General features: G+C 40.1%; 1 protein-coding gene across 3 annotated transcripts in view; it reads right to left on the bottom strand.

Annotated features, from left to right (window-relative positions):
- The window catches only part of KIF27 (kinesin family member 27), a 28,383-nt gene extending 3,698 nt beyond the window's left edge, over window positions 1-24,685 (bottom strand). The window contains exons 1-17 of one of the 3 annotated variants that reach the window (XM_077936013.1): window positions 24,415-24,685; window positions 22,791-23,187; window positions 20,693-20,893; window positions 17,067-18,049; window positions 15,618-15,761; window positions 14,634-14,834; window positions 12,914-13,089; window positions 12,113-12,237; window positions 11,375-11,530; window positions 10,613-10,818; window positions 9,719-9,916; window positions 8,351-8,458; window positions 6,484-6,660; window positions 4,675-4,890; window positions 3,037-3,243; window positions 1,480-1,678; window positions 530-685 (exon numbers count right to left, since the gene is read on the bottom strand). In XM_077936013.1, coding sequence (XP_077792139.1) covers window positions 530-685; window positions 1,480-1,678; window positions 3,037-3,243; window positions 4,675-4,890; window positions 6,484-6,660; window positions 8,351-8,458; window positions 9,719-9,916; window positions 10,613-10,818; window positions 11,375-11,530; window positions 12,113-12,237; window positions 12,914-13,089; window positions 14,634-14,834; window positions 15,618-15,761; window positions 17,067-18,049; window positions 20,693-20,893; window positions 22,791-23,088 — 3,751 coding nt within the window. In that variant the 5' untranslated portion in view covers window positions 23,089-23,187; window positions 24,415-24,685. Of the gene's footprint in view, window positions 1-529; window positions 689-1,479; window positions 1,679-3,036; window positions 3,244-4,674; window positions 4,891-6,483; window positions 6,661-8,350; window positions 8,459-9,718; window positions 9,917-10,612; window positions 10,819-11,374; window positions 11,531-12,112; window positions 12,238-12,913; window positions 13,090-14,633; window positions 14,835-15,617; window positions 15,762-17,066; window positions 18,050-20,692; window positions 20,894-22,790; window positions 23,188-24,414 lie in introns of all 3 variants that reach the window. The other 2 variants (XM_077936012.1, XM_028748602.2) reach the window with 2 other exon arrangements.
- Between the last annotated feature and the right edge of the window lie 262 nt (window positions 24,686-24,947).

Here is a 24,947-nt window from a genome sequence, read left to right on the forward strand (position 1 = left end):
GCTGTTATTACAGTATCCCCTGGGGGCGCTAATTAATAAATGAAAAACACTGCTAGCTAAAAAAATAAAAAGAGTAAAATATACTGAGATCCCTAGCTACCTTGCTGGAAAACAGAAGGGCTCGCTGCATTCATGGAAGGAAGTGTAGTTTAGCAGAGGCTCCTGCTGGAGGAAACAAGGGGGGAATTATTTTTGCCCATTTCCCCTGCAGCCCCCAACACCAGCTCTCAATAGTGGGAAAATCAGGGAGCATGGGGAAAATCATTGAAAATTGTCTTCCCTCATCTCCATTTCTGAATACGAACTTAATGATCGAAGTCTGCAAAAGTTAAAGGGGTAAAATGTTTTTTTATGCATCTGAAACCTATTAAGAAAATTAAAGAGACCTGAAATCTAAAATATCCTCTATACTGATAATGTTAAAATAAATCCAACTTCATTGTGATTAATAGGAGTTTTGCTACCAAGCTGAGTAAGAGTTACATTGCAGCTATGTATGTTTTAGAATTACAATACTTCTAATATTTACTTTGTGTCAGAGGATGGTGTATTGATTCTGCAACCAGTTCCTTTAATTTCTTCTTTAATTCACGGCTAGTTTTCTTATAGAAGAACAAGTCTCTTTCCAGTTGTTGGACTTTAGTTTCATATGTCTTAAAAGTTTCTGCAATACTCTCCCCATCTTCTTCTAGAAAGAGAGAACAAAGTTTAGATTCAAACTTCATTATAGCACAAACAGAGTTGCGGATAGTGTATACTGAATCTCATTTGTAATTTGTCTCAAAGTGTAAATGTTACGTGCTACAGTATGTTTAAATGTATAAATCTAAGAATCACGTTCTAGTAGAAGTGCAGCAGAAAGATAGGTATTGTTCTTACCAATAAAAACAAGAGATTAGCAGTGGAGGGAGGGAAGGAGAGATGGAGGAAAGAAAAATAACTGAAGCTGTAGAGAGAGAAAATGATAATCATAATACTAATACTTCAGCTCAAAGGAAGATGATCATTAACAAGTTTAAGATGTGACTTATTTGAAAGGTGGGGGGAAATATTAAGCAAATCTGAACATTTGCATTCTTATAGAATAGGGTAGGGAACCCAGATAATTTTACTTTCAATACTTCTGCTTGTTACAATTATGTTTTGTATCTTAAAATAAAATCCAATGCTTGGTGGGCCAGGCACTGTCTGGCTGCCTAAAACTGGGTAGGAATTTGTAGGGATGTGGGTAAGCTTCTTAGACATGATATCCTTGGATTGCAAGAGAGTGAAATGAAATTTGTAATTTCATACGACTGTAAAATATACAAATATTCCATGTCATATGAACATTTCTGATGGAATTACACTTTTAGTAGTGGCTAGATATAATTTCAAAATTAGGAACAGTAGAAGAATCCTGTTGGATCAGACTGACATCCTGCTTCCCACGATCATTATTAACCAGATGTTACTTCAAAGTTCTCAAAGCCAAAATACCTTTGCAATGAAGCAATATTAACTGCATCTTTTGCTCATGTTCTTTCTGTTGGAGGGTCAGACGCCTGTCACACTGAAGCATGAGATGCTCAAGTGCCGATTCAAGTTCTCTTACTATGTTCTCTTTTTCCGTTACCCTCATTCCCATTTCTTCTGCCTGCAGTTGCAATTTGCGTTCAGTCTCACGGAGACCGACAACCTAAAAAAGAAACAGCCATTCCTTTTTACAAATCAAAGCATGCCTGGCCATGGAAATCAGGCAACCACACTTCAAAATAATAATGAAATATGGAGGTCATATTTGCAATGAGTCCAAGTATGAAAAAATACAATGGTAAGCCAATACATTACATCTTTCACCATTTATATAGTCTCACTAATAAGATATTCTGAGTCCTATACTTGAGTTGAAAGTCAATTTAATCATCCAATCCAAATGTCCAGGAAACATATATAATTTATTAACTATCATAGATTCCACAACTGTCAAACTTCCAAAAAGAAAAACAAACAGAAACAAAACATACTGGGCTTTATCTGTGGCTACGCTACATGTATTTATCAAGAGGACAGTATACAGGATACAGTTAGTGATTCTCAGAGTGGACCTGCTTAAGTTAATAGATTTAAATGTGTGTACTCTGAGTAGGGACGCGGGTGGCGCTGTGGTCTAAAGCACTGAGCCTAGGGCTTGCGGATCAGAAGGACAGTGATTTGAATCCCCGCAACAGGGTGAGCTTACCATTGCTCGGTCCCAGCTCCTGCCAACCTAGCAATTCGAAAGCACGTCAAAGTGCAAGTAGATAAATAGATACCGCTCCGGAAGGGAAGGTAAACAGTGTTTCCATGCGCTGCTCTGGTTTTGCCAGAAGCGGCTTAGTCATGCTGGACACATGACCCGGAAAAACTGTCTGTGGACAAACATTGGTTCCCTCGGCTAGTAAAGTGAGATGAGCGCCGCAACCCCAGAGTCGTTCACGACTGGACTTAACTGTCAGGGGTCCTTTACCTTTACCTCATTCTGAGTATAACACAATGGATATCACTCATAGTTTGCAAGGTAATCTTTTACAATGGCGTGGGGAACCTTTTCTTCTCTCCAAGGCCACATTGCCCCAGAGATAATCTGTTATGGGCCACAGCTGGTGATGGGTAGGGCCAGAGTTCACGGTGGCCTTTCTTTTTTCTGACATCCCTATTTCTCACCCTCGCTCACACTGGGCTGCCAGGACAGGGCAACATCACTCTTGCCTGAGCTTTTACCTGATCGCTTGCAGAGGTCTTTCCCTTTTCCCCCTTCCACCCTCAATTGCTTTCTCACTACCACACTTTTCTTCTTCTGGGTTCCTACCAACCAGCCCATGAAAAGAGAACAAGGGCTGCACGTCCCTATCCATGCTTCAGAATATACAGTGTGTCTGAAATACACCCTATTCAGAATTAAGTATCTTCACAACGATCACTAATTAGCAAAAGAAAGTTCTCCATGAAGCCATTTTATGCCAACAGAAAGCATGTTCAGAATTTTCTCTGTTATAAATTGTTCAAACAACAAACCTTATTAAAATACTTTAAAAGAATTGCTCTCAGCTCTGTAGCAGACAAGGAAACCAACTTTCCCATCACATTGGCCTCACTCTGTGTGAGGATTTGAGAGGAGGCTCTGATGGAGTCCTGGTGATTCTGGATACTTTCATTCTTGTAAGCGATGGCAGCTTCTAAGGTTTCAATCCCTTCTTCAAGCTGAAATAAAACATGTTCCTCCTGGCAAGAGAGCAGTGATTATCAAATCATTACGGCTCACAGCAGAAGGCTATTGGAAAAGTTTTGAAATATTATTAAAATTTGTCAACGTTCAAAATACATTGCAAACAACATGCATATGACCATGTTTTCTAAATGGCGTATAGAAGATTTTGCTAATTTTTTTAAGCAAAAAACATCGTCTTTTACATGGAAAAATACAGTATATAGTTTAAGTTAAGCTGTGTAAAGGAATCTCCAGTTCTTTGGCTCAGTTTAAAGTTTTTACTTAGGATTTGGGTGCAGGCTGTTGGGGAAGGAAAGTTCTATTAATTAGTCCATTTTGCCACATGTGTGAGTGCCCCATGCAAGATTGTGTCCAGGTCACAATGATTGCGCTGAAAACCAGAGAGTAGCTGCATTGTCTTCCAGCATGGACACCCACTAATGCTAGGGAAATATGCCCCTGCGCCCCGACTGGCTAAAGGAAAATATACCCTTCTATATCCAGATCTTTTTTACCTGGATCTAGTAGCCTTCAATCAGATGAAGGATCATATATTGCAAAAGCCACATGTGCCTGATGCAGCTTGCTTTAATGGCTGTGATTAAGGTGAGGCAAGCTACCGGTAGCTTTGTTATTTTCTTCTGTACTTTAATTCCCAAAAGTGTATTTACATGGTGAGGCTTCCTCAAGTGCCTTTTATTGGTAAAGTGTTCTTATTCTGTTGTTTGTAACCTCAATAAAATATTTCATTCATTCCCTGTGTGGCTTCTTGAGGTAAGCCTGGCTCTGAATCTGGTATATGGCTGCTTGGTCATATGCTACTGGACTTGGGGCTCAAAAGACAGTGGCCAGACTGTTGGGATTCACAAAGACAAGAGCCAAAAGATCCCAGAAACAACTTGGGCTTCCCCTGCCTCTACATTTGGGGGCTTTAGAGGTGGTGGCAATACTATTGGATAGGGTTGCTTTCCCCTGGGATATTTTGCAATATAGTGAAAAATCCTTCATATGATTGTCAGCAGGAAATAAGATTTCTCATACTCCCAACCTGTGGTCAAAAGCCCCCAAATTATTTACATGTTTGCAGCACTAGGAAAATCAGCCCAGAGATACAAGTGGTAATAGTATCCATTCCTCATGTAGGTTCACTTCAGTGTCAGACTTCTAAAATTGTGCTATTAAAGTACACCCTGGTCCTCTGAATGCTTCCTGAGAATTAAGTCTCATTGAGTTGAATGACCTTAGTACAATGTATGTATGCGCTGAATTCAGTGTTATTTAGATACGTATCCTCACAATTATTTTTTAAACTGTGTTTTGAAAAAATCTGGGGTTCATTTCTATTTTAGCATTTCCAAACACTAGCTCTTTAGCTACCATTAATATAAAAGAGTCATTCCAGCTGGTTGATAATTGTGCTTAACTGAATGGAAAAGTTTACTTACTTCTGGTGACAACACCCGGCCATTCTTCAGTTTCTCATCCACACTATTCCTTCTGTTCAACAGCTGATCCCTTTCCTTTTGTAGAGCCTGGATCTCTCCCATAATCTTTTCTTGCTCATCAGTGCTGCTGCTCTGCAGCTGCATATTTTTGTCACACAACTCCTGATTCAGCATACTCAGACGAGTCGATAATCTTAAGCTGTCTTTATTGAGGGCCTATAAAGCCGCAATTGAAAACAAAATCTATTTTAGGATAACCCCTCCCCGAAATAGAACATAATAGCCACTTTATTAGAGAGTGTTTGATTACAAAACAATACAATGAATATGGTCCATATCATGTCTATGGAAACTCTGCACTTGCAGAAGTTTTAGCAACTAACACACAAATCCTTCCAAAGTTCACTGACAGTATAGGGTTGGATCCAAAGCTAATTGAACATAACAGGGCTGGATTCCCATGGCTTCCCAAGGTCAGGGGACTGTGCTGGATGGGGCTGAGGGAGCGATCCCAGCGAGCTGAGCTCCTGCTTGTGGAAGCTGCCTCTGCTCCATTTTCAGAGATCTTCCTTCCCTTCAACTTGTGTTGCAGCTCTCCCTAATCAGAAGGGTCCTGAAGTGGAGCATCTTTGCAATACATCTGAGTTACATTAAGGGTTTCTTAGAAAGCCATCACCTACTGAAAGGAGAGCACACCAGGGAAGAGAGGGAGGAAAGCAGGCAGGTAGACTTCCTCAGCTGCCTGTCCGGTGACAGATCCAGGGGGAAACTTCTGCAGGACTCTCTTTTCATTGCAAATAAAAAGAGGTGTCCATATATAGAGAGAAATGTGTGTGAGTTGGTAAAGAAATACCTGCACACCTGTCCAGTTTGGGGGGGGGAATGGTAATGGAGGGTGTGTATGTACTAAGCACATGCATCCCCATCAAAGAGTGCCCACTTGTGTGGCTGTGTGGTTTAGGAATTAGGCAGAAAATGTAAAATGTCCTTGCACCAATGCACACATTGAAAACCGGATCTGAGCTAGCCATAACGTGAGATCTCACCCCGTATGGGCGTAGCCCAAATTTACAAAAAAAAGGGAAGGGGAGAATTATGTATATTTTGTCTGAACCTCAACCTCTTGACCATAGCAGCAGTGCTGTTTCACCATGTAGGGCAGGCAACCCCAAACTCAGCCCTCCAGATGATTTGGGACTACAATTCCCATCATCCCTGACCACTGGTCCTGTTCGCTACGGATGATGGGAGTTGTAGTCCCAAAACATCTGGGGGGCTAAGGTTGGGGGTGCCTGATGTAGGGGAATAGCAGTCTGGGCCAGTGATCTGGGGGGAACTGTACCAGCCAGGAGGCAAGAGCTGGAGGCAGGGGAAGCTTCAGAGCAGTAGGGTGGAGCACAGAATAGGTCAGAAGAAGAGGAGCCAAAGCCTGGCCAGGCAAGTGAAGTGGGTGCTTCGCCATTGTCTCCTGCACTACTGTCTCCCAGAACCAGGAGATAATTGAAGTGGGAAGAGCAGAAGCAACTTCCACACAGTCTTAGGCTGCATGCATGGCGCCTTTTGGGGAAAGCTACATAAACTGATGGAGGGGAAGTGGCCTCTTGTTGCTGCAACTGCTCCATAGAGTGCAGACCTGGGAATAGCTGCCTACACGCAAGACTGGTGCGCGTGAGCCATAGAAATGACTGTAAGTGGTCAGCTTTGGCAATAATGAGTTAGCTATCTGCCATGTGCATTTGTTTGGCTGGGGAGCGTCCATGACACCTCTTCAATTAGACAGCAGCAAGTATTATTACAAAAATAAGGCACCTGGCTGGATCTCAGTTTTTTAATTTCCAAATGGCTCTTCTCTTGTGTCAGCACTTCTTTCTTGGAAACGATAGCTTCTCTTCTCTTTAAATCTTCCTCCAAATTTTTTAACTCTTGCCGCTGATGCAAAACTTTCTCTAGCTCTTCATCCAGCCATTTCTTCTTCTCTTCTAATTTCTTTATCAAGGCAAGGAAGAAAACAGAGGAATCTTGTATATGTTCATAAATATATTCTCAGTTACATGGTCTTCAACAAAGTCACTTTCCCCACATTAAAAAAAAATAGCACAATCTCAGATTTCTTGGACAAGAACTAATATTGACATGTCTAGAAGGGGTGGAACTAAGACCAGACAGTTGTTCGGTTTCAGTTGACTAAGTACTGAACTGCCATCTAGATATTTAATTTAATGAAATAAACGGATAATCAATCAACTCTACACATTAACAAATCTCAGTAAAAGGACACTTTCATATGAAACCTTTGTATTCAGACCAATTACAAAAAAAGGAGAATTTTTTTGAAAATTTCAATTTTTGCACGATTTAGGCTAATGCAATTTCTGCGTCCGTTTAGAAAAAGCCTCCTGTTTCACTTATTTTTCAACCGATTGGGCTTATTTTGGTATCAAAAAAATTCATTCAAAGTGATTTTTTTCATTTTATTCCTAGTAGGTTCAATAAGCCATTGTGCGCAAACCACAACTAACACGTGTATCATACTTTTGTTGTAGAGTGGGCTAACCATGTACGTGTTATGTTTTAAAAATAAGGAGGGTTTTTGTGGTTATAAAATAAATAGATTTTGAGGTAAATTTTTTACCAAAAAATATTACTTTTTTTGACAGGTTTAAGGGCTCTTTGAACCTGAAATAACTCACCCATTCATGAGAATAGTTAAAATTGTACCCTATTATGTTACAATGTCATCTGAAGTTATTTTAAAAATTAAGTTTTATTGATTATTTAATAAAAACAAAGTACCTCTCAGAGCCCTTGTTCATTTTGTGTGTGTAAAACACTTCTGCAATGATATCGTCAAAGCTATTTTGTTTCCCATACATGTAATGTGGTCAGTGTTGCTGTTTTGACCACTGTATGCAATATGACCTTTCTGAATCAGCAAGAAAAAAATGGATTGGATTCATTTGTTTTTGTACTTTAAAAACGTCTAACAAGTTTCTTGTGAATGAAACCAAAGGATTTAGGCAATAAGTGTCAGACTCGAAGCGTGGAATGACCCTAGAGCAGCAGGAGTGGCAACCATAAAAGGCACCCTGTACTATATACCCACCCTTTTCTGTTGAAAAGGTATATATGGATGACTCTGTGTTAACAGAGGAGGGGAGCAGAGAACACTGGTGCAGATTACTTTGTCAACATGCCCACCTGTACATCCACACAGCACAAACGGCAACTTCTGTGTTAAGCAACAATATTGTCAGAAGGAATGCAAAGGAATGCACCTTTGCAAAGTGTTATATATAAAAGCGCTCTGCAAAAAAAGAACCCTGTGTATTTCAAGCCCTACATGTCAACATAGTCTCCATCTGTGTGGCTTGCAGGGTAGTGTACATGTTAAGAACTGCATCTCAAGCTTTTTAGTAATTGCTTAATCAACCAGAGGGTTTTTAATGGTACAGTTAAAAAATGGTTGATTAAGCACACCAAATAACTGAAACACTGTAATATCTTGTTGTTTTCAATTAGAGAAGCATTTTTTCCTTGTGAATTTCTATTTTAAAAAATTAAGTTAACAAGTTGCAGCCCTTGAGCTTTACAGTAAATCCTAGTAAAGGAAGATGCTTCTGCCACAAAAATCAGTCAGTAGAATTTCAACTTGCCAACTTTACAAAATATTGCATACCTGCAGTTGCTGAGTGGTTTGAGATGAGTTTTTTCTCTTAAATGCAGCAATTTCTTCATCTTTTAGTTTTAGAATCTTTTCCTGCTGCTCTGTCTTTTGTTGGAGCTCCTGTAAGTAAAGGAAGAATCCTTTTCACACATAAGATCAGTTTTTGAAAGGAAAATTAAAGTTTAGTTGTTATTCTACATATATTTATTAAATTTATATCCTGCTTTTCCTCTCAAAGGAGCCCAGGGCAGAAATCAGACAAGCAATAAAACAATTAAAATATCCAAAAACAATTCCAGTACTGATGCAGCTTGGGAAATAAAAAGGCTGGTTTAAAGAGGAAGGTCTTTAGTGGGTGCCGAAAAGATAACAGAGATGGCACGTGTTTAATATTAAACAGAACACTAAAGGTCAAAATCCAATATTGTGTGGAACGGACCTCCTAATAAGATGGTATTTGCAGGAAACCCTCTCCTGCAGAGTGCAGTGGTTGACTGGGCGTATAAAGCATGGAACTATTCTTTAGGTATCCTGGTCCCAAGCTGTACAGGACCTTCTACACCAGAACCAGCCCCTTGAACCTAGCCTGGTAGTTAATGTCTGTTATTTTAGTAACAGAAAGTAGTCGTGACAGCACTGGAAGTTCTAACATATGAGCCTTAAAACAAACTGATGGGTTACAAGTATTTTAAAATATAAATATCAAGAAAAGATGTGTATGTATCACTTCAGAATCTTCAGAGTTCTTTGGATGCAGTAATCTTTACAAAGAACTCTGTAAGGCAGATTTTTATTACAGTGGTGCCTCGCAAGACGAAAATAATCCTTTCCGTGAGTCTCTTCGTCTAGCGGTTTTTTCGTCTTGCGAAGCAACCCTATTAGCGGCTTAGTGCTATTAGCGGTTTAGCGGCTTAGCGGCTATTAAAGGCTTAGTGGCTTAGTGGCTAAAAGGCTATTAGCGGCTTAGCGGCTTAGAAAAAGGGGGGGAAGCGAAAAAAATCGCAAGACTCGCAAGACGTTTTCGTCTTGCAAAGCAAGCCCATAGGGAAATTCGTCTTGCGAAGCAGCTCAAAAACAGAAAACCCTTTCGTCTAGCGGGTTTTTCGTCTTGTGAGGCATTCGTCTTGCGGGGCACCACTGTACTTCATACCCAGGGCGGGTGGGTGGTGATCCTGAGAGACAGCAATTTGCCTAGGTTACCTAGTGCATTCAGAGCCGTTGTGAAATTTGAACCAGGGATTACCTGGTTTACAAATGACACAAAAATCATCTTAGCACTGCATGATGTTCTACAGGAAAAGTGCCAAAGATACGTCTCACAGAAGACTGTGAAACTGGTATTACAGTTTTATTAGGACATACAGAAATGAAATCTCTTGCCTTTATCTGCAGCTGGCCCTGCTGAATTTCTGCCTCCAAGCTTTTCTTTTTTTCACTCTCCTCTTGCAATCTTTTCTGAAGCTGGGCTTGCTGATTTTTCATGTGACTGACATTCTGCTCCAGTTCAGTTACACGTTTCTCATTCTGGGTGGACAGCGATGCCAGTTTCTTAGTGTCCTGCTGTTTTCTTTGCAAGTCCTAATGCAACATAGCCATCATTAGTCCATATTGCTATACTGTATTGTACTATTATTGTGTTGCTTATAATTGTAAAGTGGACCACTTTAATATGTTTAACTATGTGACTTTTGTTAAGCCTCCTTGCAGTTGTTTTTTAAGTAGAAAGGCAAGCTGTACAAAATATATTTTACTTTGAAGAAAAACATGTAGGCGGAACATAAACCAAGTCTTGCATGGGGTGGGGAGCAATGGGTACTATGATGTATAAATATCATCAACCACGGCCATGGCTATTTGCCTAGAAGCAGAATTTATTAACACTGCATATTCACAAAAGTAATCTATTGACTGGGAAATCACTTGTGAATAGTTAAATTTGCATTGCTGGTTTTATATGGCACATACACCTGGGCTATACAAGAAGAATTACCTGGCTAATAAAACAAAATGCACGATAGATGGGAATGTGCTGCAAGCCTGAAAGAGAATTGTGGGTAGTATAGGAAGTGGTATGCATAGATGCTACCTAGTAATTCCAAACCAATGACTTCCTGATCAATGGCTCTGTTTCTAAGCCACCATGCTCTACCAACCCGAAACTATTCATTTGTTTGAGAGAATACTATCATAAAGTTGATTCAATGGAGTACATAAGATCCTACGTTAACTTGCCATGTAAGGAAATTGGGAAATTAGTTTCCCAACTACACATACCTGTACTTTTAGCTTTGCTGTATCCATCTTCTTTCTAAATTCTTTTTGTAACCTGGCTTTTTCAGCAATGTCTCGTAGTTCCTTGTTCTCTAGCTCCTGCAGTTGCTTTTGTGTTTCGGCTAAATCCATTTTGGCCTGCTCTGCTTCGTGCTCAAGTTGTGTTACTTTCAGTGAATACTGCTTACTTACAGATTGGGCATCATTACCTTAAACATCCACAAATTAAAAGCAAAGGCATCATTTGTAACTTTTGACAATGTAGCAGCTCACTGCTCAAAAGGAACGTCTTCCCTTTTTTAAAAAAAACCCCACAAACCTATTAATCTTTATCTCTCTCTCTCTGTATACACATATATATCACCACCCTTTCCTCCAAGTTGGAGGAAATTGGAGGAACTCCAAGAGGAAGTTCTGTTGTATAAGTGGAACTCCTTGTGCATATGGATGATTTCCTTGAATAGAGGGCCAAGTTATCAATTCTGTGCTTTGGGACGTTTTGGCTCCCAAATACCAAAAACTTGGAAGTAAGTGTTCTGGTTTTTGAACGTTTTTTGGAAGCCAAACATCCAATGTGGCTTCTGCTTGAGTGCAAGAAGTTCCTGCAACCAATCAGAAGTCTTGGTTGTTGAACATTTCAAAAGCTGAACAGACTTCCAGAAAGGATTACATTCGACAACCGAGGTTTGACTGTTAACAGTAATTAAGGTATCATTTTTGACATGTTTCCAGTTTTATAAAATTCAACTTGCAAAAGCCAGTTACCTGTTTTCACCAGCTCTTTAATAAGTTCTTCCTTCATTCTGATATTAAGGGCCAGTTCACTCATTTTTTGCTTAGCAGCAATAAGCTTTAGTTCTGAGTTCTTCAATTTCTGCCTATTCAGTATTTGACTTTTCTGAATACATTCAATATCAGCACCTCGGAAAGAAAGAATCATCTTTTAAAGAATGTACAGCTCATTTCAGAACTTAATGAGATTTTTAGCTATAATTCTGCTTTAGCACCCATGGAGCAAAAGTAGATTACATATTTAGTAAGTAAAATTAATTTATATTTTTGAACAAGAGAGGACACTCAGATACCACCCACTTGTCAAAGTAGTCTACAGAGGATGAACCAACTCAGAATCTAGTCCTCCAGCCACAGCCACTTCCCCACACCTGGTACAGACCTTGGTTAACAATTTGTGCCACACTGGTTAATATGTTTGTGGTAGTATGTTGTGCTAGAACATGGTAAAAGGCATGTTCAATGCCACTCACATTTGAACATGAGCAATCAATGTTGTGAAGTAGATACTGCAATCCTTAAATGAAGGGTGGTATAGAAATTTACCCTTCATGGATCACTGCCTTGCCATGGCGAAGGGGCTTGAATAACTCAGAGAAGCTATGAGCTATGCTTCCACACTACAAGACCCTAATGTCCCTAATAATTATTAGTAGAATGCATGATACATGAAAATGTTTTTTCATCGTAGCATCCATTTCCTTTCCTTACCTGTATCAGTTTCCATCTGTAAAATGTTTTCATTTTGTGAAATGGAATTGTGCTGCATCTCTTTTGGTTCATGTGTAGAGCTGGGAGGAGCTTGTTTTCGTGTCCAGGTACGATTTAAGGAGCGTCTAGAGTAAAATTAAACCACGCATTTTAATTGATTAAACCCTACAAATACAGTTTTGAGACCACATGTATGAGGTGTTTTTCTCTGGCGATGCTTCACGATTGCCAAATCCATAAGCAGGGAACCAGGCAGGGGGCCTTCTCAGTAGTGACACCCACCCTGTGGAATGCCTTCCCATCAGATGTTAAGGAGATGAGTAATTATATAACATTTAGCAATCATCTAAAGGTAGCCCTTTATAGGAAGTGTTTTATATTTTAATGTTTTACTATATTTTTTATATATGCTGGAAGCTGCCCAGAGTGGCTGGAGCAACCCAGTCAGATGGGTGGGGTACTACTAAAAATAGTTACACTGAATGCTCTGATGTTCCTTTGTAGCCAAGTTGCCTTCTGGTTTGTTCTACCGGTGCAGAGCTAGAATTCCACTGTTCCTGCCTTACACCCACCTCAACTTAATGCCCTGTGCTAAAAGACACATATTTAACAGGCCAGCCCTATTTATTCAAGTACATCTCTGTTACAACCTGGAGCTACTCCAATGCTAATCACCTGTACATTCAACTTTGTATGAATGCCTAGCATAACACTGATATGCATTTACATTTTGACCCAGGTTTGTAGTAGGCCAGTATTTCCTCCTAAATACACAGGCATAAAACAGGACAAAATATGTACCTAAATAGGGTTCTCTTTCTGTTCTTGGCATTTCTTTCATCTTCATCACTCTGATCAGAAAAGCAGCAATGAAGAACTTCATCTTGTTCTTCTACATGATCCAACACTATTTGGCTACGGGTTCGAAATCCAGCCATTACTCTGTTGAGCGAATATGTTGGCGGGCTTGTGTGTACCTTTAGAGACATTAAAAAATGGTTGCCAAAGAACTCAAAGTGGGGTATAGAATGAATGAATGAATGAAACTTCATTCATTCATTCAGCCATCGGCCATAGCAACAAAAGAACATTGTGATATACACAGAACAAAATAAAAAGTGGGGTATAGAGTTCTCTTCACTTGCCCATCTTACTCTCAACAAACCTGTGAGATAGGTTTGCCTAAGTGGGTGTTCATGGTTCATGGTTGAATGGGGATCTGAGCCTGGGTCTCCACAGTCCTAATCATACATACTAACCAGATATTGGCTTGGGCAGTGGTGGTGATGGTATTAGCAGAGCCTCCAGAGCAGTGCAGGATGGGGAAGTGGGGCGTCGTTCCATCTGGCAAGCTGTAATGCTTGCGCTGTCACTATGTTCACCATAGAGCAATACTGAATTCCACCCTGTATTTGTTTGTTACTCTTTATGAGCTGTCTTGGAGGCATTTTTTGGCCAAAAGGCAGCCTATAAACCGTAGCATAAAGGTAAAGGGACCCCTGACCATTAGGTCCAGTTGTGACCGACTCTGGGGTTGCGGTGCTCATCTCGCTTTATTGGCCAAGGGAGCCGGCTTCCGGGTCATGTGACCAGCATGACTAAGCCACTTCTGGCGAACCAGAGCAGCACACGGAAACGCCGTTTACCTTCCCACCAGAGTGGTACCTATTTATCTACTTGCACTTTGACGTGCTTTCAAACTGCTAGGTTGGCAGGAGCAGGGACCGAGCAACAGGAGCTCACCCCGTCACGGGGTTTCAAACCGCCAACCTCCTGATCGGCAAGTCCTGGGCTCTGTGGTTTAACCCACAGCGCCACCCGCGTCCCTGTTACATAGTGTAACATAAAACATAACATAGTGATGGCACCAACTTCGATTGCTGTAAAAGAGGACCGGATATCCATGGAAAATAAGGCTATTGATAGCTTCTAGCCACGATGGCTTTGTTCAGCCTCTACTGTTGGAGGCTGTATGCCTCCGAATACCAGAATACCCTGAATTCTGTTGGGAATTGCAGGTGGGGAGAGCGGTATGGCACTCGGGTCCTGCTGGCAGGCTTCCTATAGGCATCTGGCTGGCTGGTGCAAGAACATTATTGTGGACTAGATGGGCTCTTCGAATGTTCTTAAAAACCTTCCAGATGAATCAGGAGATCTGCCACCTTTGCCCTGCCTCTTGAATCCAATGGGAGGAATTCTGTTTAGATGGTTTTCTTCAATTAAAGATGAAGCTGCAAACCTGCAGGCTACCAGAAACTTTCTCAATATGGTTGGAGAAGTGGCATTCAAAAAGTCAGATATACCATTTACTGTCGTGGAGAATGGTCACTTTTGTACCGTACTTATATCAGAAAAAAGATGGTAATTTTCATATCAAATTTCAAATCAAATTTTGAATGTTTTTAATACCTGTTTTTAACTGTCTATTTGGCAGTTTAATGTTTTATTTTATATTTTTCTAAACTGCTTAGAGGCTTTCTTACAATCAAGCACTGTATAAAACTTGTTAAATAAAAAATACCTTTCGAGAATCCAGCCCCACGGTAGCATTAAAGGATTGCACCAAACGTTTAGTTAGAGGAACACTGTATGGTCTTTTTGAAGATATTACACCAGCTGGTCCATCTCCACAACCACCACTGGAGGCAGAGGCTTTTGTAATTTTCTCTAACTTGTCATTTAGCCGGTCAATTATAAGCTGCTGCTCCACCATTTTATCATTCTTAAAACAAAACAAAACATGTATTTATCAAACATCTGACAAAATTGCAAAACTAAGTAATTTCTGCCCTCGCTGACCAATACATAAGCCTGAACAGTTCTTGCTACTGAATTTTTTCTTCCTTCCTTCCTTCCCTCCCACAACAACACTGTGAGGTAGATTAGGCTGAGATACTGAATTTCTCTTGTATTCCTTTCTAGTGAATTGATACATCTTTGGAGTTAGTATAATAAATAGAAGTTCTGATTGCTCTAATTGGTAATTAAATGTTGTGAGGTGTGGTCAATTTAAGCACTAGAGTTGTTTGCCTGTAAGTAAACAGAACTCTGTGAGCTTAACAGCATTAAGAATTGCTATATAACTTAACAAAACTCAGGCTAAGAATTAAATAGTTGGGATACTGCAATGCTGAGATTCATTCAAGTCAAGTCCACCAAAGCGTTAACAGTATGATGATTGGGAATGTAATATTTAAACTTTTATAATAAATGTAGTTCAAAAACCAAAATACATTATACACACACCTTTAAAAAAATAATCTAGAACGATACTGTGCAATTCTGACACAGCATAACCCAAACTTTGGTTGCAATCCTACACATACTTACATTTAAAAACGAACATGAATATCACTATTAAGACTTTCAGATAATGCCCGTTGCAGATTACTTCCCTTGGGTTAAGATTATTTCCACTATGTTGGTTTAATAATTTATATAAGATTGACAACTTTAATATTACTTCATACAGCCTTCACCGATAACCAGCACAACGGAAAGTTACCTGTAGCCTATTTGTCTCTTGGGCCTCCTTCAGCAATTCCATATATTCTTGATTCTCCTTTATCAGCTTCTGTATTTGATCTTGCAATACTTTTATCTCAAGCTCTCTCTCACTAAACACTTCTGCATCAGTAGCAAGAGCCTGCTAGGTAATAAGGGGTTAAAAAGAATACCAAATATATGAAATGGAGGGTCTTGCACAAATTGCACATTGGAACTTGAATGTATTTACCGTACTCCTCCATTAGTTAGATATGTTTTATCTGAATAGAAACTGTTAGAAAGCAAAGCTACTATATATATAATTTAAATACAGCCCTTAGTATTCATTACAATCTAGGACAACAGCAAGTTAAAAGAGGGATGTTATTGGTTATTAATGCTTAGCCTTTGATTAGGGTATATGACTTTAAGTCACAGGAAGCAAAAACAAGGGATTTTTTTCTACGAAGTAATCAAAACTGGCTGAAACAACAACTCTATATATATATTGTGTTTCATGTGGGATTTTTTTTTGGCTGTAGGGACTAGAATGAGAACAGTAAACCTTGGCTGAAAAGGGAAAATGAGTTTCTCTTTACAGGTTTTGTGTCTAGCACTATTATGAAGTGTAGACCAACGAGGTATGTGCGACCTAGCAGAAACAGCTGTTCAAAACTACCAGCATGGGAGGTGCACTTTCACCTTCCCTTGTATAACACCCCTGCTGAGAATTTTTAGTTTTTCACTCAGCGGCAGAATGCAGAGAGATATACAGTAGTCTGATTCCTTCTGTCACCACAATACATAACAAAGAATCATGCACTAGCCAAGCAGCGATAAGACTGTAAATATAAGGCAAATTGGCAACACACAAAGAAAGATGCCCCACAGAACTAAACAACTATTAATATTTCAGTTATTTTCAATGAGATTCTGCAATTTTGTCAATGAATTAGGAGCCAATTTGTTATTATTAATAAAAGTAGAAAATAAATGTAGCGCATTGTGTTTTATCAGTGTCCTAAAGCAAATTCTGAATAAGGTAAAGGCAAATTTCCTCCCTTACAAACAGGTATCACCACATCAAACCATATATAAGACATCATTTTGTATGAGATAATTCTTTCACCCTTATGTCAGACTCTCCCAATACTTCAATTTTGCTGTATTGTCTGTATTCAAGCTGCAGAAGAATATAAAAAATAAGGAACTAATATGTAATTCAGCCATGTAAAGCTGATGCAGATTTTTATTCCTCCAAACCTTACAATTCTGCTTAAAGTATTATCCCAATGAATAAAATCTAATTTTTGGACATCTAGCAAATTTGATTTGCCCTCCAGATGAGCAAACAATGTATGTGCAATTTACAAAGAACCTTGATTAAGAATGGATAAACTTTCCAGTTACAGCGTAGATTTCCTTTTTATGTACTCTCACCACTTGCATTAAATTTACAGTAAAATACCTGATACTTCTTCAGCTCTCTCTTCAGCTGAAGAATTGTGATGTGATGTGGTCCTTCTTGGTTACCTCCACCTCCACAGTTTACCTGGGGAATGACTGAAGAAGCCTCTCTCCTGAGTTCCTGAGCCACACATATCCAATCTTGCAATCTTTCCTGTTGACTTTTTGATAGGCTGGCAATATTTTTTAATTCGGCAAGGAACACATAGGCTTCTTCCATGCAATTTCGGTAGTTAAAACTTTCCACCTGAAGCTGGGCAAGCTGCTCCTCAAGAGAGCGGATTTTGTTTCTGTCCCGAAATGAATCCTGTGACCCTTGACTGCCAGGGACCTGTCCGCTAATCTGCTGGTTTTGCACAGTTTCGCGGAGTATCTTGATGGCAAACTCCATTTCGTCAATAAGGTCCCAGTCTGGGTTGTAGTTGACAATAGGTTTGTTTCTAATATTTTTGGCTCTGTTGGCATATTTGATGGAATTTAGTGATTCATCAAAATCCGAAGATGATGGGCTAATACAAGTTATCATGACAGTCTTGGCATTGCCTCCTAAGGAGTCCTTAAGAATACGTGTAATTTTTGCATCCCTGTATGGAATATGCGCACTTTTTCTCTTTGGGTCTCCAAGCGCACTTATCACATTTCCCAGAGCCAATAAGCCACTGTTGATCTGAATTGATTCTTTGAACCTTTCACCAGTGTTCCCAGTTTTTGTTACTCTTTCAGAGCCGGCAAGATCAACAAAGTGGAACTTGGAAGCAATCAGCTGGCTTGAACTTTGAGGTGAATCTTGCGCAGAATCTGTGTCCTTCTGAGTCTGACCCGGTTGCTGTTGTTGACAAATACTGATTGTAAAAACCGCATGAGATCGGCTAGAATGCTCATTCATTTGGGTTGTGCCTGTATGTCGAGCGGCATTTCCGGTTTCTAACAAGCTCATTACTTCATCCACGTTTTCAACCTGGCAGTCTTTGGCACCAACAATTACTTTAAAAATAAATTTAAAAACACATTTTTAAAGAGCAAACCATAAAGAATAGTAAACAAAGCTAACCGCAAAATATAGACTATTAAAAATCATATGCCTCATTCAAGAAGACATTTGACAAATTAATTATGGCATTAGGAAGTATGCAGCTGTTAATTATAAACAACTGCAAGCGTTTGAAGAGTGGATATTTGAATGGGGTGTGTTCTATGTGTGTTTCCACATTAGGTATTTAGGGTGAATTGCCCCACTTTGTTCATTTACCTTTTATGGGGCCCTCACACAACACCATCATCCAGTCACTGTCATACTAGATTTCCCTATTATCTAACCTCAGAAAGTCCACCTCTTTTCAGAAGCACAATCTCCACATTCAGTCACTTTTTATACTACTCTTTCAGGTTTTTAAAAAGGACAAAGTTTTGACAGTGGCAGTGATGTATTGGGAAAGTGAACCTATCACCACACAACACGCATTGCAACATTTGTTGTGGGCAGCATTTTATGACCCTGATTTGTTTGTTAAATCTACTTATTGCCAATGCTTCTCTGCCTACATTTTAAAATGTAGTACAGTGTTACAGCACCACAACAGTATTCTTATAGCACTATACCTCTTTAATTTTTAAAAATAACAGTGTGGTTATTAAATGACACTCTCCACAAGGGAATGTGTGCTGAGCTGCAATTGATCCTATCTACAGCAACTCTGTCACACTCACTGGCGTAGACAGAAAGCACAATGCTCCTAACAGCAGGGAAAATCAGTTGCAATTCCACTTGTAGCTTACAATGGAAAAGCAATAATTCGGAATCACTAGGAGCATCTGGAAGAGTGTTGTGAGTGTTATGTACTGAAGTTCTCACCCTGGGCCAGCAGGGGGATACTGCAGATAGTTCAGGTCCACATATGCAAATAAGGGATCGAGAGTGACGTTCAGTGATTGGATAGTTACAGAAAGTTGTTACAGTTACTTTCTAGTGGAGCTCTATATAAGCAGGCTGGCTGAACTCTTCAGTTCAGTTCTGTTCTGGCCTCTGAATAAACAATAGCTGTTTGAAGAATCGCTGTGTCGTCTGATATGTTCACCCACAACTTAACAGTGAGTGTGCACACACACACACACACCATAGCTGATCACACAAAGTGTATTTAATCTCAGGCATCTCAGGGACAGCTGGGAACAAATCCTGTCTAAAACTGGTGAGCTGCTGACAAGACAGTGTTGACAATACTGAGCTAGATGGAGCAAGAGTCAGACTTGGTAAAAACACACTAAGTTTCATACTATATCTTTTTTCTTCTGTATATAGTGACTGATCAATGTAATAAAAATAATATTAAAAAATAAAATGGCATAAAAAATGGGATTGGAATTAATGGGAGACAAAAGGCTGACAATGCTGCTCTATAGTTATATTTTATTTATTTATTTACAGCATTTATACCCTGTCCTTTAGCCAATAAAAAGGGCTCTCAGAGCAGCTCACAAAAATCAGTACTAAGACTGGCCCTGCGCTCAGGCTCACAGTCTAAAAAGACACAACACACAAGGAAAAAAGAAGAGGAGGGAGAAGGGAAAAGCAAGCTCAAGCACAGGTAATTTGCTTCCCAAGTTCATAGCTGTATGTTTTGGTGACCTTTAAAAAACTCTGTGTCACTCTCTCGTCCCTGTTCATTTCGGAACAAGCATCGGCATCCGTAAAACCAGTACACCAGGGGTGTGGGGATAGAGGGGCCTGGAGGGCCAAATGTGTTCTATGAAAATGTCATGAAATATTACATCTGGAAGACAGTTTAGGTGGAGAAAAATTACTCTAACTAAAAAATATAGGGCAACAGTGGACATGTTTAAGCTATAAACAGAATGTTATTAGGTATTAAAACAGCAAGTTATCACATCCGTTTTAAAGACTTGCCTAATTTCAAGCATCTACTTAAACCACAAGTGACATTATCATCAACAATGATGCACAGCATAAAGAAGTTGCTTCTGGGGACCAGCTTTACAGGGGACACATTGGGTTGCAGGAGAAAAGGGAAATCAGAGTATATTGCCTTCCTCACTTCCTCCTGCAGGAGAATTCTTGCTCCAAGCCAATATATATTTTCATCTCTGTAAAGACTTGAAGTTACATTCATACCACAGCAGAGGCAACTGTTTTCATGTAATATTTTGGATGTAATGATATGCTATTAGAATTGTCTTATTAGCAGTAGACTTTTGACATCAATACTTGTATGTTTTAAAAATTCATTTTTTTTATTTTTGAGCACATGGATTGATAATATGGACAGATTAGCTACATATGAACGAATTGCATGTCAACACAAAATAAGAATGGATAAATATGAAGAAATCTGGAACGAATATTTAAGCAATAAGGCGGATAGTGGTGGGAAGTAGGTGGATGAGAGGTGGGAAAATATTGTTTAAAAAGGTATAGTCGTAGGTATATCAGTGTATTCAAATCTGAATTGTCAAATTGTGTTATTATTGTTATTATGGTTTTTGTTGTATGTGTCTTGTTGATGTTTTGTATCGAAAAAATGATTAAACAAATTTTTAAAAAATCATTTATAACATTGCTTACTGCCAAGCAAGCAAGAGCAAACAGACAAATTAAGTTTAAATAATTACCTGTATTGCCCTTTTCGTCTTCTCTAATTTGTAGATATTTCATAGAGGTTTCTAATTCCAAAAGATCTCTGAGTTCCTCTTTGTAGACCTCGATGTAAGAAACCTTAACAGTGAAATCAATATTATGGTTTTCTGAAATAATCTGAAATATTTCCTCAATTGCACGTGGAATGATTCCTCTCTCTTCTTCTGCAACTGATGCTAAAATGAAACAAGAAAACAGCCTAAGCACCCAGCTAAAATTTGTACATTCAAATGCTAAAGATGTACACAGGGAAATTCCACAAAGGTTCTGAAGGCTTCTTAGCTTTATGAATATGAGTCATTTAATCCTGTCAAGGTCACACAAATAATTCTTTTCTCTCAGAGATAACAAATAGTTGGTTACAAATTGAAAAAAGTATTTGCCAAATATGCTCATCCAAGAGGGGAAAGAATTGGTCAAAGCCTACAGAGCACATTGTGCACATCCTTATGCCCCCCCAAACTGAAAATATCCAACAATGTACAAGACCAAAAAGAGCCCTCAACACCCTCAGAGAATGGCCTGAACCAAATATGAAGTCCAGTACTGATGGCTACGTACAGCCAGTAAACATGATTCAAGAGAGTAAATGCTGTCTTCAATTATTTCATTATAATACTTAGTTTTGATATTATAATCAACCTAAGCCCAGGTCACTGGAAACATAAAATTGCGCCTTTCCTATACAATGGAACAGCCTATCTATTGACAACATCAATATTTGAACAGCAGGAGTCTGATTTCAGAATTCTGCAAACATATTGGAAGCGATACAGTCTCCTGCTATTAGAATTGTGGAGTCAAACCACGCTCTGAACTTTAGCAGGAAGTAAAAAAGAAAGAAGAAAAAAACCACGATGTTTTGTTTTTTAAAAGGCCAGCATTTCTGACTTTGAGTCATGGTACAAAAACAACCAAGACCCTTAGCTTAGAGCAATGGTAGAACACGTGTTTTGCATGCAGACAGCTCAATCCTTGGCATCTCCAGACAGGGCTGGTAAAGAATCCTGTCTGAAACCCAGGAGAGTTGCTACCAGTCAGCATAGACAATACTGAACAAGATAAACCAATTGTCTCACTCTGTATAAGGCAGCTTTCTATATTCCTAAGTCTGCATTCAAGATCAAATTGGTACTATCCAAATCGCCTAAAGATGTGTAGTTAAAAAGTGAGTGCAAAATTTATTGCTTAGTTTAACAGAATTTAATATGACACAATATGATTTTTCCCAATTTCTTCAGCAAAAGAATAAATTGCTGAAATGTACAAAGTGGGTAGTGCTCATTGTTATATCCTCTGGGAGGAAGGGAGATATATAAATTTAATAGATAAATAAATTGTAGTACTGCCAATGCATTTTTAAAAATGTCACATGACACCATAGCACAGAATGACCTGACAATGATACTTCCTTCTGCATCCTTATGGACAATGACTGGCACAAACACCATATTACTTTGTGGTCGTTACCTATGGCACAGCTTCACATCAGTACAACTTGAAATCTTACTATGGAAAGCCAGGAGATAGACCACCTATCACAAACACATTATGTTCTCTAAAATCTAACTGATAATGAGTGGCTAATAGATTTTTTTTATTTTATTGGGAAGTACTGTACGAAAGTGAATCCCTTACTAAGAAAGTGGTGTTTCATAAATTCTATTTTTAACTACTATGAGAGTAATCTAGATTAACTCTCTGTTCTGGATAGCTTCTGTATTCCATGTTTCAGCAGAAAACTAAGATTAGAATAGTTTGGTACATTTTAAATACTTTGGCTAATTAAGAATACTTCAATATGGCAGCAATTAACATAAAAATGCTGTTAGGCAGACTGCTGTACTCTTTGCACTGCATAACAGAAAAAGCACATTTTAGTGAAGAGTTTTGGCTACGTCTTTTTTTCAAGAGGAAGAGAAGTAAAACAAAAACAAAAACACAACAGATATCAACAGAGTATGCAGTTTATGCAGAAGTTTCCTTATTGTCTCTTTACCAATGGTGAGACATAAAATAACATTGCAAGAAAACTATGATTAAATCATAAAATATAAGGTTTCAAACACATACCAACATGACCTCCTCCAATAGTGTAAGTCTTTCCAGAGCCTGTCTGTCCATAGGCAAAAACGGTAGCATTATACCCTTCTATCAAAGATGCCACCAATGGCTTAATACATGTTGTGTACACTTCATCTTGGGTTGAATGTTTTCCAAAAACAAAATCAAAAGTGAAAACACGGTCCTTTCCGATAATAATCTGCTGAGTATTTGGGATTAACCTCACGCATACTTGATGGTTGTGAAGGACTTCTTTTGAAAGTAGAGGTCTTATTCTTACTGCTACTTTAACTGGAATCTCTTCCATTGCAGCTTGTGTGTGAAACAATTCCCGCTTACTTTGCAAACTTCACTTTGAGAGAGTTTCTTTTTATTTCTGTCCTCATTATATTCTCAGTCTTCAGCACTTAACGGGGAACAAAGAGCAACATATTAGAGATTACTTTTCTCTTACCTAGAAAAGAACTACTCTTACCTATAATGAAGAACTGCTCTGAAAAGTTATGCAGAAGTAGCATCTTCTCTCATTTTATATCCCAGAACTCCTGGAGGCTCTTCAAGATCAATAAAACCAACAGACAGAACTTTGACAGGGGAACATTTTTCTAAATGCTGTCAAGAGCCACAACCTGTTGAACTCCCACGTGTTATGCATATACAGTGGACGCTCGGGCTGCGAACATGATCCTTGTGGGATGCACGTTCACAACCCGCAGTGTTCGCAACCCGCAACTGCACATCTGCGCACGTGCGGGCTGTGATTCGGCGCTTCTGCGCATGTGCAAAGTGTGATTTTGCTCTTCTGTGCATGTGCGACCACTGAAACCCATAAGTAACCCGGTACTTCCGGATTTGGGTGGTCTGTAACCCGAAAAAACACAACCTGAAGTGTCTGTAACCCGAGGTAGGACTGTATAATAGCCACAGGAATCAAAGGTGTGTGTGTGTGTGTGTGTGTGTGTGTGTGTGTGTGTGTGTGACCATGCTAGACTGGATACCATACAAACAGGACTGGGGAGACCCAGAATCACACAAGGTCACTATCTCTCGCCTAACCTACCTCTTTTGTGGGGTGGGGGGGTGGAGTTGGGAGCATGCGGGGACCCCCCAAGTTCGTGTAAGAAACATTGTCTGGAACCAATAAAAAGCATAATATTACAGTATGACCCTCCTCATAACAAGTACAGTAGTACCTCGGGTTACATACGCTTCAGGTTACACACTCTGCTAACCCAGAAATAGTGCTTCAGGTTAAGAACTTTGCTTCAGGATGAGAACAGAAATCGTGCTCCGGTGGCATGGCAGCAGCAGGAGTCCCCATTAGCTAAAGTGGTGCTTCTGGTTAAGAACAGTTTCAGGTTAAGAACGGACCTCGGGAACGAATTAAGTACTTAACCCGAGGTACCACTGTAAGGGGAAAAGGGATGCAACAGAACCACGCAAAGAACAAAACAGTTTGCAAAATACTTTCACAAGCCACACAGCCTAAAGATCCTTTACAGCCCGAACCTATCTAGGCCTGTTTACTCAGAAGTAAGCCTCGCCCCCCTCCCAAAGCGGCCAAGAGGGCTCCCTCCCAAGCAAGCGCTTCAGATGCTGCTAAATGGCCCAAAGCAAAAGTTGGGATAGTTGCCTCTCGCCGTCGGGCTGCGATCCCCGCGCCGCCCCTCAGAGAAAAGCAGCAGCTGGGAAGGATGAACTCGGAAACTCTCCGTCCGGCGAGGCGCGCTTCTCCTCGCCCGCCCCGGGAGCGACGCCTCTCCGGCCACCGCCGCCGCCGCCACGGAGCCTGCGCTGCTGGCGGGACGAGGAGGAGCGGGGCGCCGCGTCCCGCCGCACCCGAGGCGAAACCGCCCTCCTTCCCTCCCTCCCGCCGCAAAGATCCGCGGCTTCCTCGCCCCGCGCCCACGTTTGTTTACACCGGTCGCTAGGCAACCGAGCGGGCCTCTCGCGCTGGCGACGGGCAGCCGGCGGCTCCCTCAAGAGCGGCGCCGCCTCCGCGTTCTCGCCGCGGCCCTCGGGGCGCAGCGCCCCCTGCAGGCGCAAGCCGCGCTTCCCGCCGAGGCCGTGCGCTTTGCCTCGCCCACGGGTAGGCAAACTAAGGGCCGGATGCGGCCCAATCGCCTTCTCAATCCAGGCCGGGATCAGCGTGTTTTTATTTTATGT

The sequence above is a fragment of the Podarcis muralis genome, chromosome 11 (genome assembly GCF_964188315.1).
Source record: "Podarcis muralis chromosome 11, rPodMur119.hap1.1, whole genome shotgun sequence".
In the NCBI taxonomy this organism is placed as follows: domain Eukaryota; kingdom Metazoa; phylum Chordata; class Lepidosauria; order Squamata; family Lacertidae; genus Podarcis; species Podarcis muralis.